Here is a 17,362-nt window from a genome sequence, read left to right as displayed (position 1 = left end):
TTTGTATTTCCCGCGCCATCGCTTAGCGATGACACTGATATCCTTCCTCAAAGGCCGACATCTAATTTTAAATTGCAGTCTTCATAGAACTACTTTGCCTGGCTTTCGTAAAGGCATCTGCTTAACCTTTAACAAGGGCTGATGTACTGTAAGTGGTTACAGAATTGTAGATACCGCTATGAATGCTTCTATTGTGGTGGGGCGCATACTATGTTTAAAAGAGTCACTTAGCTTAACATCCATCCCTTTGGTAAATATTTTTTACCCAAAGGCCTTGACACCAGTGAGGCTTCCAAGAATGCTTCCTTGGCTAGAAGTCTATCCTGACCATCTGAAGGCCAGGCTAATTACTCTGGGTTTTCAGTATAGGTTTTCTTGTTCCTGAGTTTACAGATTCAGGTTGTACAAGGGTTAAAAATGTAAAGTCTGTGGATATATGTTATGATGTTGTTAGAACTAAAATTGAAAAAGAGATAGCTGAGGGCCGTGTTGCTGTCCATTTTGATATTCCCCCTTTTGCCAAATTTAGACTATCTTCACTAGGGGTTGTTCATATTATTTATCATTAATCTTACCCCACTAATTTGTCACTCAGTAATGGGATTGATACTAATTTATCATCAGTTGAATATGCTTCTTTTGATTCAGCATTGGTTTTGTTAAGGCTCTCGGGTCAGAATGTCTTAGTATTAGCCAAATTTTATATCAAATCTGCTTTTCGCTTTTTATTTGTGCCCCCTTTGGCTATAATTCTTTTGCTTATCAGTTTGGAAGGAAATTTTTCTTTGATACGTGCCTCCCTACGGGACTTTCTTGATCCTGTTTTAACTTGGAGACCTTGTCATCTTTTCTAGAGGAAGTTGTGACAAGTGAGATTCCATCATTTGGCATCATGCACTATTTGGACCTGCTGGGCTTCTTCTTCCTTTACCCATTCCTGAGACTCCATGGCAGCACATAGCCATGGACTTTGTAACAGATTTGCCCCCTTCCAGTGGTTTCATGGTCATCTGGGTAGTCCTCGACCGATTTCCAAAATGTCTCACTTTATTCCGTTGCCCGGGTTACCATCTGCCAGCCAGCTAGCTGAGAGGTTCATCGATCATATCTTCTGGCTCCATGGATTTCTCCAGCACATAGGGTCTGTAAGGGGGGTGCAATTCACTTCTAAGTGCTGGAGGTCCCTTTCTAAACTCATTGGCGTATCTTTGGACTACTCTTCTGCTTACCACCCACAATCTAATGGGCAGGTGGAACGTACCAATCTTCTCCATAACATGAACTTCTGCACATTTTTTTTGCCATCACGTAAAGGGTTACCTTCTCCAGTGCTCCCAGCTCAGCTGTAGGGCATAGACAATTACCTTCCTATTTAGCTGAGCTGGGAATCCTCCCTCATTGCCTCAGTGTTGGTGTGTTTGTCTCAGACACCCAGTATAGGTCTTTTCTCCCCCTACTTTGTCTGTGCTTACTCCGGATTCACATCTGTATTTGTTTGTTTGCTGCCTCCCTGTCTTTGCTCAGATCCTGCCCCTGTCTTTTGCTCTTCTCTGTGTGCACTTGTTTATTGTCTTCCTGTCCCTGAACAGAGCATTTCCGTCCCTGCATAGAGCGTTCCTGTTTCTGGGGTTTGTATCACCCTGTCCTGTGTCCTATCAGACAGTCAGGCCTGAGAGGAAGACTGTGGGGCCGTCCTTGTTAGGGCGCCTACCCCACTTTTTAGGCAGGGATAGCCCCACCTTTCCAACTAGCAAGGGACGAGATTTCCCCTCTAACCACCGAGGGTCATCTGCCAGGCCTAACCGGTAGGATGGCACGGTGGGTCCACACTCACAGTCTAACATTTTCAGATTAAACAGTTGGTTGAAGGCTATAAATGTAAGACACATGGGCCTGATTATCGGCCTCCTACGTAAGTTATTTGGTGAATTAGTATCTGTCTTGCCTCAGGTTTGCTATTCACGCCACGAAACTTTGTTGTTTTGTTGTGCCTTTTTATTGGCTTTTTTCTATGCAGTTTGCATTGGTGTCCAGGGGCAAGGTTTCTCCGTCCCCTCTATTACTGTCAGATGTGTGTTTCGGTGAAGGTTTCATTAAATTATTGCTGCGTCAATCTAAAACGGATAAGTTGGGTCGAAGTGTTTGGATTCAGGTAAGCAGTTTGGTTAATTCCCATCTATGTCCTGTGCATTATTTATTGTTTTTTGTTGAATCTTGACCCTCATGTTGTTGTTGTTAGCCGTTTAGTCATTCACAACCCTCAGCGGCCCTATAGGCGAACTTCTTCCATGTTTTACGGTTTTGCACTTTCAATTGTGTGATATCCACGCCAGTATCAGCTTTGACAGTATCAGCCATCGTGTTCCTTGGCGGCTGGGTCTTCTTTTGCCACTGATCTGTCCAAGCATTATAGATTTTTCTAGTGACTCTGCTCTCATTACATGGCCAAAATCTGTGAGTCTGAGTCTGGCCATCTTGCCCTCCAGTGATATATTGGGTCTTATACGATTCAGGACTTCTCTGTTACTCTTGTCCTCCTGGATATATGCAGCAGCTTTCACCAGCACCACAGCTCAAACGCATCAATCCTATCAGCTTTTTTCGCAGTCCAGCTTTCACACCCATACATGGCTATGGGGAAACCGGTGGTTTGCACTATCCTGTGTTAAGTTGCTATACCGATATCCCTACTTCGCCCCAATGCTATACTATGTTTTATCTCTGGCCTAGATTCTCCATCCTGGTCAATTTTTGAGCCAAGAAAGATGAAGTCTCTCAAAGTGGTTGACCCTCATAGTGGTTCTCTATTATTTCATGCTGACTGCTCTCCTCTTTAAAATTGCAATAAACTGAAAACGGTAAAGAAATGTTTTGTTTTATTGAGATTAAGTAATGCGCGGGTTACTTCACATTCATTCAGATTTGGGGCCTTTACAGAAGCTGCTGCTTTGGGCAGTAGTGAAGAAGCATTATGAAAGATTGGGAGATGGGATTCTAGGCGCTTCAGGCTATATGTTTGGCCACATTTGATAATTATTTCTTTTTCCTTTCTTAGCGATATGTTTGGATAATTGGTCATTCCTTTGTTTTTTGGGCCTGAAGCAAGAAGATAATGTGTGATTTGGCCTGATCCTGACATTTTAATTTTAATCTTAATTTAAAATCTTAAGGCAGGTGTCACATGAGCATAAGTGCATTTACACCGTGTATTTGTGCATGCATGTTTTAGGCTAGTTCCATACGACCGAGCGTGTCATCAGGCCGTGAAACTTCGCCTGATATTACGCTTGTGTAAGTATGATGTCCCCGCGGTTGAGGGCTGCTATTATCTCAAAAGCGCCTCCCATCACTTCAGTACAGTTGTGATCCTGAAAGCCGTGCCAGAGAATCATCAATATTTTTTCCCATTGTTCTCAGTGGTAAACCTTACATTGCACTCGTGTGCACATCACACGCCATGCAATTTGTTTTTAGGCCCCATTAAAAACCATGGACAATATGTTCTGAAGGAATGCCCAAAGATAGGACATGCCATGATCGCTTATGTATATGACTCAAAAGAACGGGATTCACATTTGTGCATCTCACAATACACAAATCTGAGGTTTTGTTTTTTTTTGTGAAAGCAGCCTTACTGTGCTTTCTGCATATGCAAATAGTGCACAGAAAACACACAACCATGCTTCCATTCATTGAAATGGCCAATTAGTATAATTAGTTCAATATGTGCTCTCTCCCTGCGCAAATACGAAGAAAAATAGAGCATGCGGCATATTTTTTTCAGAAACAAAATGCATGTGGGAAATGGGTTCTATTCACTGCGTGTTGCATGCGGAAATTTCCCAGGCTTTAGTTTTCGGTACTTTGAGTTACAGGGATTTTTGTCTGGCTTTTATCAAAGCGTCGTATCAATTTATCGGACATCGACATTAAATATATATTGTCATCTTCAAACTATAATCGAGAAGACTTACGAGTGGATATTGTTTCAATAGTTCAATTCAGTTTTGGACTTGGCAGACTTGAGTCTGTATGACTAGTCACTGGATATGTTTAATATGTGCATGGTTTATTTTTATATATGCGAGGGGATGCTGATAAGTCTTTGGCTTTACCCAGAAAGAAACGAGATAGGAAGATGAAACTTTACATTTATTCCACATACTCTCCACTGATGTTAACACACTTCTTACATCGGTATTCCAAGTTCTGTAAGCCTTGCAAAAAGGATTTCGGTTGTGCCTCAAACCAGTCATCCGTAGCAGCCATGGCATCAGAAATGGTGTGAAATTTGGTACCCTTGAGGTGTCTCTTCATGTTTGGAAACAGATGATAGTTGGAGGGAGCTAGATCTGGTAAATAAGGTGGGTGGTCAACCAGCTGGAAGCCTAGCTCCACCAGTTTTGCCATGGTTTCTTGTGCAGTGTGAGTGGAGGCGTTGTCTTGCAGGAACAAGATTCCTTTGGACAGCTTGCCGCACCTTTTGGCCTTCAGAGATGCCTTCAATTGGTCCCAAAGTTCAATGTAATACCTTGCATTGATGGTGGAACCATTTTGAAGGTAGTCCACTAGCAGCAGCCCTCCTTATTCCAGAACACAGACGCCATCACCTTAGTGGCTGATTTTTGCACCCTGAACTTCTTTGGGTGAGGAGAACCACTGTGCCTCCACTCTTTTGACTGCTCCTTGGTTTTAGGGTCATACAAATGAATCCAGGTCTCATCCATAGTGACCAGTTGATCCGGGAAGTTCTTATCAATCTGGAAACGCTGACAAATGGACCGGGAAGTTTTCACTTGCATGCTTTTCTGATCTGTTGTCAAACATTTGGGGACCCACTTTGCAGAAAGCTTCTTCATGTTCAAATGTTCATGGATAATGACACAAACACGTTCACAAGAAATCCCCATGATGTCTGCTATTCCTTTAGCTGAAATTCGACGATTCTCCAGCATGTGGTTGTGCACAGCATCGACAATCTCCGGAACAACAACCTCTCTCGGGCGTCCAGGATGTTCTTCCTCATTGGTGCTGAAGTGGCCCGTTTTAAATTTGGCAACCCAGTTCTTAACTGTAGAATATGAAGGGCATTGATCCCCCAATGTCTGCGACATATCACCATGAATATCCTTCGCGGACTTTCCTTGCAGAAACAAGAATTTTATCACTCCTCTGCTCTCATTTGCTGTGAATATCGCCTTAGACTCCGCCATTTTGTTTTCCCGCGTGCCTAGATCACTGTTGCCATAAACTACAAACATAAAATTTTGAAAACATATATTAGACACAAAAGGCTTTTATGTGATATAACATTCGTTACCATAGAAACAAAAAAGAACACAAAGCCAAAGACTGATCAGCAGCCCCTTGTATATCTATTGAATGCTAATTAAAGTTAGGTAATCCTTTAAATAAATACAGCGGCCTTTTATATTCCAAATTGTGTGGTTTGTGTGTTTATTACTGATTATTGGTACTTGATTATTCATGTGTCATGACGCTTAGGATCCCTTGGTGTCAGTTTGGTGTCCTGCAGGACAAGATAGGCATGCTGCACTATTTCGCTTGTGTCAGCAACAGCGATTCCAACACTTTTGTGACTAGTCCTTATTTTGTGATGTGGGATCCATGGTAAACTGCTGTATCTTTGTCTCACCTTTCCATTGTGGATTATGTTGGGGGCTGTAAATTTATCAAATTTGATTATACATTGTACACACACTGTTGGGTCGATTCTTATGGTGCATAAGGTTGGTTTTACACTACTGTCCAAATAATCTCTCGAAAGAGTGAATGCAAATGACAGTCATCCCATGTCAATTCGGCCACCAATATGCTGATGAGTGATTCTCCTAGTTGAAGTAACAGGGCAGCCTCCGGAGCCCTATCTATAGTATCTGACTAGATGATCTGATCGTCAGGACCTGCCACATTATCCTCAAGCATTTAACATGGAGGTTTTTTTGTATTCAATATAAGTGAAGGGAAGGAGCATTTGCCACATTTATAGCAACTATAGATGAGCGAGTATACTTGCTAAAGGCAATTGCTCGAGCGAGCATTGCCTTTAGCGAGTATCTCCCCCGCTCGAGACTGCAGGTTCGGGTGCCGGTAGCGGGCACAGAGCTGCGGGGGAGAGCGGGGCGGAACGGAGGGGAGATCTCTCTCTCCCTCTCTCCCCTCCCTCTTGCTGACAGCCGCTACTCACTGCTTCCCCGAGCCGGCACCCGAACCTGCAGTCTCGAGCGGGGGAGATACTCGCTAAAGGCAATGCTCGAGCGAGCATTGCCTTTAGTGAGTATACTCGCTCATCTCTAGTAGCAACCCATCAATTGTCTACTCCCAGAAACATTCAGTGTTTGATGAGATGCTGAAAAGTGGCTATGTAGAAACACATCCCTAAGGTTCCGACCTCTACAAAACATGATGCTTGGATGGGTTCCAACAGCATCAGGACTAAAACCAACACAGCCATATCAAGACACATGAATGACATCCATGGGCGTAAATTTAATTATGTGATTTGGTGGAAAAACAGTAACAAGAGGCACCTTACGGGTGGATTAATCAAATTAATTTGATTAATTGCCCAGCCCTACATGGAATACTGTGTGCAATTTTAACTTACAGCAGGTGATGAAGAGGGCAACTGAGATAACTGGAGGAACAGGTGGACTATGGTATCAAAACAGGTTATCAAACTTGGGGTTATTCAGTTTGTAAAAAAAATAAGTCTTAGGGGTGATCTAATTACTCTGTCCAAATATAACACGAGACAACACACAGTATGGGTGTAGTGGTTTCAGGTACTGAGTTGGAGCCTTATGTGTAATAGCTGCAGGTCTGGAGAGTAGTCAGGGAAGAGCCAGGAGTCAGCAATGGAGGGTCTCAGTTTGTAGTATAGATGGATAAAGCGGGTAGCGTAGTCAGAAGGGAAGCCAGGGTTCAGTAATGGGAGGTCTCAGTTTGTAGTACAGATGGACAAGGCAGGTAGTGTAGTGAGAAGGGAAGCCAGGGTTCGGTATCAGACAGTCTCAGTAGAATCACAGACGAGCAGGCAGAAATTAAGCTTGATCAAGACTTGGAGCACAATAATCACGCAATGCATGAAGAGACAGGGCCAGATTTATATAGAGATATTAATTAGCTGCAGGCGTGGCCAGGACAGTGAGGCCAGTACTAAACTAGCAGGAACATAGAACAAGGCTAGGTATGCAGGGGAACTTGTCCAAAGGCCTGGAAGGCTCAGCAGGGAGAGCTGCAACCTGAGAGCAGAAAGTCCCGGATTCGAGGCCCGACCATGGTAGTCAATATTTAGTTCAAATAATAGACACTTTTTGAAGAAAAATTCTACATTTATTAATGTAAGACTTCATTTTTTCAAAAAAAACCCCACATCCTAGGAGCAAAAAGTACAGGGAGATTAAAGCAATAACATAATGACCACCCCTTCGGTAAGGGACACTTTTGTGGTTATGGCTTTAGATGCTGTTACACTTTCTCTGCCCTCATGAAATTTAGATGTTATGAAGTATACAAGTCCAAGAACAAAATCCCCCCCACTATCCAATGTATTCCTTAAAGGGGTTGTATCAAGATTACAACTTATCTTCTATTCACAAGATAAGGGACAACTTGCTGATCGTTTGGGTTCTTACCAGTTTAACCCCCGCTGAGGGTCACTTCTCCACTTGCAGTGATGTCAAAATAAATGGAGAACTAGTCGACCATATGCGGTCAGCGCTCCATTAATTTCAATAGGGGTTAATGGAAAAACTAGAGCGCATGCCGCTAGAGTATCACTGCAGTCCCACTGAAAATGCATAGAGTGTCAGTATGCTTGCGCGATCAGCACTCCGTCCGCTCTCCTCCTCAATGTGGGAGACCCGTGTTCTTAAGTTCGGTGAGGGTTTAAGTGTTGAGACCTCAACTGATCAACAAGTTATCTTCTATCTTTTGGATAGGAAAAAACTTGTAATCTTGGTACAACCCCTTTATGGCTTCATATGCCTCACGCAAACACAAAATTAGATTCTATATCAGCAAAACAGGGAACCTACCGCTCCATGAATTTGACACACGAGTGGAAACTTACACCAAGCAATCTGAAAAAACGCTAAATATCACAGTAGCTCACAATGATGTATGAAAAATTTGGTGCATCGTTCTAGACATGTAGACACTTTTGCCTAACTTCACACCACCTATTAGTTGGCTTATTTTATGCCAATATATAGCACCAAAACTTTGATGCAATTTTGGTGTGGATTGTTGCATTTCAAGCTCCACCCCTCCCCAATTTCTCTAAGCCACGCCTCTTGTCTAGAAAGGTGCAAAAAATGTCAAAAACATAATGAATGGAAAGCGTGTACGCCATTTTATTGCCGCAAATTGTGACAGAATTCTGGCGCATTTGAGTAACTCTTTGTATGCACACAAGAGTCATGCTTGTATGCAAGCATTTATTTCAAGTAGAAAAGGAGGACTTCATAGGTCACAACTGATTTTGTCCACACCATTCAGCTTACATGCATTTTATCTCACCAATCTTTACCCCCAGGGACTTAGCGTGGGACATCTTTGGTTACATAAACCCAGTTAAACGCAACTGCACAAGTAAAGGGCAGAAACTTTTACAGATGGTGGCAGCTGCCGATACAAACTTTCCATCTGACTTTGTTCTTCTCCTACTATTTTTGGTACTGAAAAAAATCTTGCAAAAAAGAGTTTATAAACAAAATAAATAAAATGATACTAAAAGGCCACTTTCTTAGAGACACCTGTCCTTTCATGACTTGATTGTCCCTGTATGGAAACTGGACCTGGGACCCCGGAGTGCAGCATAAAATCAAGTGACAAGTTTTCCGTGGATCAGTTTCAGTGGGAATCCACATCGGAATAGGAAAATCCAACAGTCAGAGGGACTCCTAATGAAGCATGGTCATCGGTGCTAGAACACTGATGCTCTAACTAATGTGTCTGGATGCACATTTCATCATTCCTTATCATGGATGGGCTATTAAACAGATGACCAGTTCCAGGCTATTGTTGTCTATGAGAAATAGAAAGGCAAGACAATGCAAAAATTTTACCACTGAGCAGTAGGAAACCATCACCTGGTCAGGTGAATCGAGATTTTAGCTGCACCGTGCTGATGGGAGGGTCAGCATGAATCCATGAATGCTTCCTGTAAGCTGTTCAGAGCATACGAGTACCTCCATCTAACCTGCAGCAACTGCAAGAAGATCCCTGTCCGCATGGGCCAATATTCCTGAAGATCAATTTCAACACCTAGTGGAATATATGCCACAGCAAATTGCTGCAGTTCTGAAAAGCAAAGAAGGTCCAACACTCAACTCAAAGGGAGTCTCTAATTGAGTGGATATTCAGTGTATATATATCACATTCTCAACTCCACATTCAACAGACATACACCTCTAACAGCGACTCATCTTCTGCAATATGCCCAATCCTCATTCGACTTAATATCTACTGCTGGGGGACAGTTAGGAGGTCCACCCGAATATACACTAGATCTGTGTATGGTCAGTTTTATAGTTTCTTCAAATTGCCATACTACCTCTATTTAACTGTCCCTATAACAACATTATAATACAAGGTGTTTTACTTGAAGCACTCAGATTCATGCTGAATAGAAAGCAGTGGCGGAAGAGTTGACTAGAGGTGCGGTTAAGATCCACTGAACAACAGGAACTACCTAATTATTGTTCAGTGCAATACATACCGAGTGAACAACATATGATTGCTACGTCACTGCTGGATGCATGCTCGTTCCAATGTATCTTGCCATGTAAAAGAGCCTTTAATTGCATCTTAATGTTTTGTGAGCTTTAGCCATTTGAGCACTGCATCCTATGATGGAAGGTCAAACCATTACTGTGGTAGCTCTGACCTTGGGACAAAAAAGTTTAATTACAAGTATAAGTAAAAATGCTTTCTACAATTAAATATATTGAAAATATGTAACCACTTAGAAAGTTTTCCATATTCCGATCATGAACTTGATCTCCCTCCATGTGAATTCTCTGATGTACAAAAGTCTGCTCATGTATAAGATGTTTTGTATACATTTTACACATCACAGGGTCTTCCCCCCATTGTGATTTCTCTGATGCATCATAAGAGATTGTTTCTGGGTAAAAGTTTTCCCACATTCTTCGCATGAAAAAGGCCTCTCCCCAGTGTGACTTCTCTGATGTACAATCAGAGTCTGGAGTTGGATAAACCGTTTTCCACAATCTGCACATGAATATGGCTTCTCTCCAGTGTGATTTCTATGATGTATGATAAGTGAGTGTTTTTGGTTGAACCGTTTCCCACACACTAAACATGGGTATGGCCTCTCTTTTGTGTGAATTCTCCGATGTACAACAAGAGCTTGTTTCTGGTTAAAGCATTTCCCACAATCTGTACACGGAAAGGGCTTCTCCCCTGTGTGGATTCTTTGATGTTCAACAAGACTTCGTTTTCGAGTAAAACATTTCCCACAATCTTGACAGGAATATGGCCTCTCTCCTGTGTGACTTCTCCTGTGTGCAACAAGATCTGATCTTTGGGTAAAACATCTGTCACAATCTGAACATGAAAACGGGCGCTCCCCCGTGTGAATTCTCTTATGTACGTAAAGATTGTTCCTTAACCTAAAACATTTACCACATTCTGAACATGAGAATGGTTTCTCTCCGGTGTGAATTCTCTCATGCTCTACAAGATGCTGTTTATTTGTAAAGCGCTTCGCACATACTGAACATGAAAATGGCCTCTCCCCAGAGTGGATTCTCTGATGTCTCACGAGATCTGCTTTCCGGTTGAAGCATTTCCCACACAACAAACATGTAAATGGCTTCTCTTCTGTGTGAACCTTCTGATGTTCATCAAGATTTGTTTTAATTGCAAAGCATTTTCCACATTGTAAACATGAATACGGCTTCTCTCCTGTGTGATTTCTCTGATGTGCAATGAGAGTTTGCAGTTGGATAAACCGTTTCCCACATTCTGCACATGAATATGGCTTCTCTCCAGTATGATTCCTCTGATGTACAATTAGAGCTTGTTTCTGGTTAAACCTTTTCCCACATTCTGAACACGGGTATGGTTTCTCTTTTGTGTGAATTCGCCGATGAACAACAAGTGCTTGTTTCTGGTTAAAGCGTTTACCACATTCTGTACATCCATAAGGCCTCTCTCCTGTGTGGATCCTCTGATGTTCAACAAGACTTCGTTTTCGGGTAAAACCTTTCCCACACTCGGCACACGAATATGGTCTCTCCCCAGTATGACTTCTCTTATGTGCAACAAGTTCTGATCTCTGGGTAAAAGATCTGTCACATTCCGTACATGAAAATGGTCGCTCCCCTGTGTGAACTCTCTTATGTACATAAAGATTGTTTCTTATTCTAAAACATTTCCCACATTCTGAACATGTGAATGGTTTCTCCCCAGTGTGAATCCTCTCATGTTCCACAAGGTGCTGTTTATTTCTAAAGCATTTCCCACATACTGAACATGAGAATGGCTTCTCCCCCGAGTGGATTCTGAGATGTCTAACAAGACCTGACTTCTGATTAAAACATTTCCCACACACTGGACACAGAAATGGCTTCTCTTCTGTGTGAATTTTTTGATGTTCACAAAGATTTGATTTCCAGGTGAAGCATTTCCCACATTCCAGACATGAATACGGCCTCTCTCCTGTGTGGGTTCTCTGGTGTTCAAGAAGATTTGTTTTAGTTGTAAAACATTTTTCGCATTCCATGCATGAATATCCACTCTCAGTTTTTTGATTACTCCCATCAAAGCCGGGAAGCGGTTTAGTAATTTGTGACAGATCAGATGAAGGTCCTTGAAGACTTGTGGGATCAGATGAGAGATCTCTGCTATGGATGGCTAAGGGTAGGTTTGGGCTATTAAAGTGCTCTCCAAAAATATTTCGCATGCTATAGTATTCTACTTCACAATCTGAAGGTGTAGGGAGAGGATCGCACTGAAGACTCAATAGGGCATCTGTTGGAAAAAAAAAAAAGAAAATGATTTTCCATTGTTTTTCCAAAACATAGTTAGGCTTCTTTCACATCTGCATTGGGGGTTGTTTTCCTGCTCTGTTCAGGAAGCAGGAAAGGTAATTCCCTGGCCGAACTGAATCTGTCTTATGACAGAACCGAACAGCGATGAACGGACCCCTTTGACTATAATGGGGTTTGTTTGGTTTCCGCTCAGCTGTCTGGCATTTTATTAGATGAAAAAGTGCTGCATGCAAGGCTTTTTCTTCCTGTATTTTGTTCTGGATCTGCGATGGAAGCTCTGAACGGAGGTTCACGCACAGATGTGAAAGCGGTCTTAGGCCTGTTTTACATAGCTGTATTATTTCTTTTGTACGGGAAGTTGAAGCTAGCTAAGGCTGGTTTTATATAGCTTCATGTTTGCACTGCGGCTAGGGCTACACAGCGACTTTGGTCACAAAATTAGAGGTAAAGCACATAAAGTGTTTGCTGCTCAGTTTTGGTCATGAACTAATTACCAGAGCACAACAGTTACATATACCAGAAGTCTGAAGGGTAACACAACTGTAATATTTTGTTTCTCTTATTAAGACCGATAAAACTTTCTTTCTTTTTTTTTTTTTAACTGACTAAGGCTGCATTCACATCTACACGAGAGGCTCTATTGAGCATATCCAACATTAAATGTGGGACTTTTTTGTCCAGTATAATCCTGGAAAGGATGATAGGAACTGAACGAACCCTATTACAGTCCATGGGGTCTGTGCAGTTCCATCATAAAACTGAACCATTCGACCAGGGGATTCCGTTTTCCTGTTCCCATAATGGAGCAGGAAAAAAGAATCCCTAACGAAGATGTAGACATAGCCTAACATAATACTTAAGTTTTATTTTTCGTCTTCTAGTGGCATACAATGATAGGATGTGGGGGGTGATGAATATCCTAAACCAGGTAGACAAATATGAAGAATGCACAGTGATGAAGAAGACTGAGCTTTATTAGATTACATGTTTAAGTGTCGGAAGGATGCCTTCAACAGGCCATAGACAGAAGGACAAGACAAGTGCATTTCAAAAAGAGCATTGTGGAAGACAGCAAAGCAGGTGATGTCACGTGGGTCAGCAAGGTGAAGAATATTGTTCACAGTTTATGGTCTGATGAAGGCATTCAACTAAAGCTTTATCTTCCTCATCGTCATGCATTTACCATATCAGAAGCACCACAGATCTCCTAGTTTTTCCTTCCTCAGCAGTTCGCTATGGAGGTGTCATTCTACCCATTTTCAGGAACGGCAGCAACTGAGATACAAAACCTGTAAGAGCTGTGCCTGTCAAAGCACAACTCAATTAGGCAAGCAGCATTCTAATCAGGTTGCCGCGAATTTGCCCCCTGGTGATCGCTGCATTGTGAAGTGCTTGCTTTATTTCTTTGCAGTGGTCAAAACCAGGTACAGATTTTTTTCTTATAGGATTGTATGGACAGAGGCGAGTGTAAAATAAGACATTGTCATCACAATGAGGATATGTGACTCTTCCATACTGGGTGGTTATTACTCACCTGTACTGATACTGGTAGGCAATTCCTCCTCCTTACACGGTAGAAGAGCTTTATAATACTCCTCGTCTCCCTCTATCTCTTCCACTTTGACAATGATGTGATCATCAATCTAAAAGAAAATTACATTTGATGAAATAGTTTGATATGGCGATCTCTCTTTAAAACTCTTCATCTACTGTCGATTGCTCTACCTCATCGTCAGTATGTTCCGAAGGAAAATCATGAAGAGGACTGGGACAACTCTCTGGTGTACTACTTCTACTGGCTACGCAAGGATCCACTGGATCTGCAAGAAACACACAGACACAGAGGCGGTACACCATGTTAGATGTAATTATAGGTACATCTAGGTGACCTCCAAACTGCCCACCTTTACCGTTATTGAAAGTCTCCTCTTGTGGTGTGAGAGGCTCGTGGTCCTCCATCATGATGTCGTTGTACTGATCCTTGTGCTCTTCCAAATACTCCCACTCCTCCATGGTGAAATAGACAGTGACATCCTGATACCTTATAGGGACCTGACAGACACAATGACAGTCATCCACCAGACACATTATTTTGTCATGTTACCCTATAATGTCCCAGCAGCGCTCACCTCTCCGGTCAGCATCTGGATGATCTTGTTGATGAGCTCCAGGATCTTCTGCTCATTGTCTCTAGGATGCATCAGCGGTGGAGGTGAAGGCATCATGATGGGGCTTTGACTCTTGCTCCATCCTTCTGACACATGAGGACTGGAGCCTGCTGTCCCACACTCAGTAGATTTCTTCACTACCGTGTAATCCTGTGTATGGAAAGACGCACTGATAAATATCATCTCTTGTCCTCTCTACAGCCATACTTTGTCGATTAGAATAATATCATGGGAGATAATTCCCAGAAGCCCTCACCTCTCCAGTCAGTAGATAGATGATCTCCAACGTAAGGTTTAATATCTGCTCAGTCATTTTGTAGTTGGACATCAGAAGGGCAAGCTTTCTGTTTAAGTTAACTTGAATGGAGAGGATCTTATACTACAGAGACCTGGAGAGGGAAAACAGAAGGACTGGTGCTAAAATCCAAAGAGACGACATCCTGAATACAGTCTAATCATGTATTAATATAAGAGGTAAGGAGTATGGGCAACAACTCATTTATTAAGAAAATCTGCATGTACGGATTTTGGTGTGGATTTTACCCCCTGATTTGAAGAGGTAAAATCCACAGTGAAAATCTGCACCATAAATGGACAAGTTACGGATTTAAAGGGCCGATCCAGCGAAAATACATTTTTCCATCTTTGTCCCCCTCACCTGATTGCCTGTCACACACCGGAGGTTTCCTCTGTATTACAGCCACTTATATGCAGTGTGGCCCCCTGTCTGATACTTATCAGGCAGCATCTCGATGGTGAAATTTTTACTTTCATTATCAAATCCGTCCCATGATCTCATAAAGACAGCGTTATTTCTGCTGTACCATTTCTGCTTATCGGAGAAATAGACCATGATTATACAGTGAGGAGGATGAGCTGTGATCTCCTCTACTATACCTGTGTGACAGGAGCTGTGTGATCATCATCAGTAACTGTGATAAGAGTGTCAGTGTCCCCCTATAGACAGTTTCTCTGGTATGTTCCATGTAACAGCATAACACAGACTGCAAAATTAACTAGTCTCATATGGCATAAACCTAAAGTAAATCTGAGCTGGTCAGAACTGAGATCATATGACCATCTGAGGAAAACGGGGCCAGTCGTTTCAGACATAAAGGAATAACTAACCAAGTTTATACTAGCTCACTTATATGTAGTGGGGGAATTGATACATAATAAATTTTAAAAATCACCGGAGTGGCCCTTTAACGCTACAGGATGAACATTTATGTCCTGGAGGTTCTGAGTTTGTATGCAAGTTTTGGCTGCTTCTTATACCCGACACCCACAAGCAACAGCTCCGGTAAAGAGCACCATTGATCACAGCTGTTTCCTTTAACCCCTTCCCGCCCCCTGACGTAAGGGTACGTCATGGGAGCGGGGTACTTCCCGCAAAATGACGTACCCTTATGTCATAGGGATAGCGCGAGATCATAGCAGATCTCGCGCTATCCCACAGCGGGAGCCGTCTGTCACTAGTAGCCAGCCTCCCGCTGCGACAGCGGGGGGCATCGGAGATGCGTAGATCTAAGTAGATCGCAGCAGGGAAAGAGCTCACAGAGGGAGCGCACTCCCTCTGTGACTCCAGCCCGCTATTGCGATAACATCGCGAGAGCCCGGCTGGTTGCTATGGCAACAGGACGCCAGATACCAGCGTCCTGTATTGCCATTGCCTAAGATTGCTGTAATAAGCGATAAGGCATGGCAGGAGAGAAGTCCTGCCATGCATTATCGCAGTGATCATTAGTGCTGCAGTGTAAGTCCCTCAGAGGGACACAGATGGTGTAAAAATAAGAGCAAAATAAAGTACAAAAAATAAAAATGTAAAAAAAGAATGTTAAAAAACACTTTTTTCATACTTTTTCTCATATTAGCATAAAAAATTAAAAAAACCCACATATTTGGTATCGACGCGTCCATAACAACGTGTACAATAAAAAACTGAGGCAAAATGCCAATTTTTAGCATTTTGCCTCCCAAAAACGCAATAAAAGTGATAAAAAAAATGTGTGTACCCAAAAATGGAACCAATAAAAACTACAGCTCGTCTCGCAAAAAATAAGCCTTCATAGAGCTCCGTCCATGGAAAAATAAAATAGTTATAGCACTTTGAATGCAGTGAGTTTAGAAAAAAATAATAATTTCCATTGTGGAAAAACCTAAAAAAAATATAAGAATTTTGGTATCGTTGTAACTGTACCGTCCGGCAGAATAAAATGCAGTGTGTCATTTATGCTGCATAATTAACGCTTTAAAAATAAAAATCTATGGCAGGATTGATGCGTTTTCTCTCCCTACGATCATAAAAAAAAATAATAAAAGTTTTACAATATAGTCTATGTAACCAAAAGCGGTGCCAATAAAAACTACAGCTCGCCACGCAAAAAACAAGCCCTTATACGGCTGCGTCAACGGAAAAATAAAAAAGTTATGGCTTTTGAAAAATGGAGATAAAAAAATAACAAAAATTGTTTGGTCCTCAACGCCAAAATAGGCCATGTCATTAAGGGGTTAAATTCCACGATCAATGTTAGGGGGGGCCCGCACGGCCAACCCCCTGCAATTATCGCAGGTTGCCGTGCAGTTTCCATGGCAGCCGGGGGCCTTCTAGAAGGCCCAAGGCCTGTCATTGCAGATTGCCTATCAAGTCATGCCTGTGGCGTGCCTGGTTGGTTGATTTCTTGTCAATTTGCAGTATAATGTAATACTATGGAATTATATCAAACTGCAGGAGCGATCAAACCATCGCAAGTTCTTGTCCCCTCTGGGAACTAAAAAAATGTAAGAATTAGTTTTAAAAAGTTTTATGCACTATTAAAAAAAAATTATTAAAAGTAACAAAAACAAAACATTTGCCGTATGTATAATGAAAGAAAGCCCTCGAAAATAAGCCCTGGCTGCAATTAAAAAAACAACAAAAAAAAAACAGGCTGTGATTGGTTTATAGCCAGCTAGGTGAGTATTAGTTGTTTGTTTTTTTTAAGGCAGTGTAGCTAGTTATCACATTATTTATTTTTCACAATGAACTCTGTAAAAATGAACTCTAAAAAACAAATGGCAGAATGTCTTTTTTTTTTCCACATTCACCCCTAAAAAAAATTACTAAACATTATACAAAACATTAAATGTACCCAAAAATGATGTCATTTT

General features: G+C 41.9%; 1 protein-coding gene across 1 annotated transcript in view; it reads right to left on the bottom strand.

The window, feature by feature from the left end:
* LOC136581055 (zinc finger protein 850-like) overlaps positions 1 to 14,588 on the bottom strand; it is a 48,271-nt gene extending 33,683 nt beyond the window's left edge. Inside the window, exons 1-7 of the mRNA XM_066582045.1 lie at positions 14,469 to 14,588; positions 14,174 to 14,362; positions 13,770 to 14,096; positions 13,579 to 13,687; positions 10,102 to 12,024; positions 4,890 to 5,071; positions 4,632 to 4,769 (exon numbers count right to left, since the gene is read on the bottom strand). Of these exons, the coding sequence (XP_066438142.1) occupies positions 4,632 to 4,769; positions 4,890 to 5,071; positions 10,102 to 12,024; positions 13,579 to 13,687; positions 13,770 to 14,096; positions 14,174 to 14,362; positions 14,469 to 14,540 (2,940 nt within the window). The 5' untranslated portion in view covers positions 14,541 to 14,588. The remainder of the gene's footprint in view (positions 1 to 4,631; positions 4,770 to 4,889; positions 5,072 to 10,101; positions 12,025 to 13,578; positions 13,688 to 13,769; positions 14,097 to 14,173; positions 14,363 to 14,468) is intronic.
* Positions 14,589 to 17,362: the final 2,774 nt, after the last annotated feature.

The sequence above is a fragment of the Eleutherodactylus coqui genome, chromosome 10 (genome assembly GCF_035609145.1).
Source record: "Eleutherodactylus coqui strain aEleCoq1 chromosome 10, aEleCoq1.hap1, whole genome shotgun sequence".
Classification (NCBI taxonomy): Eukaryota; Metazoa; Chordata; class Amphibia; order Anura; family Eleutherodactylidae; genus Eleutherodactylus; species Eleutherodactylus coqui.
The sequence above is the reverse complement of the archived record's forward strand: the minus strand, read 5'-3'. Positions and strand labels throughout refer to the sequence as shown.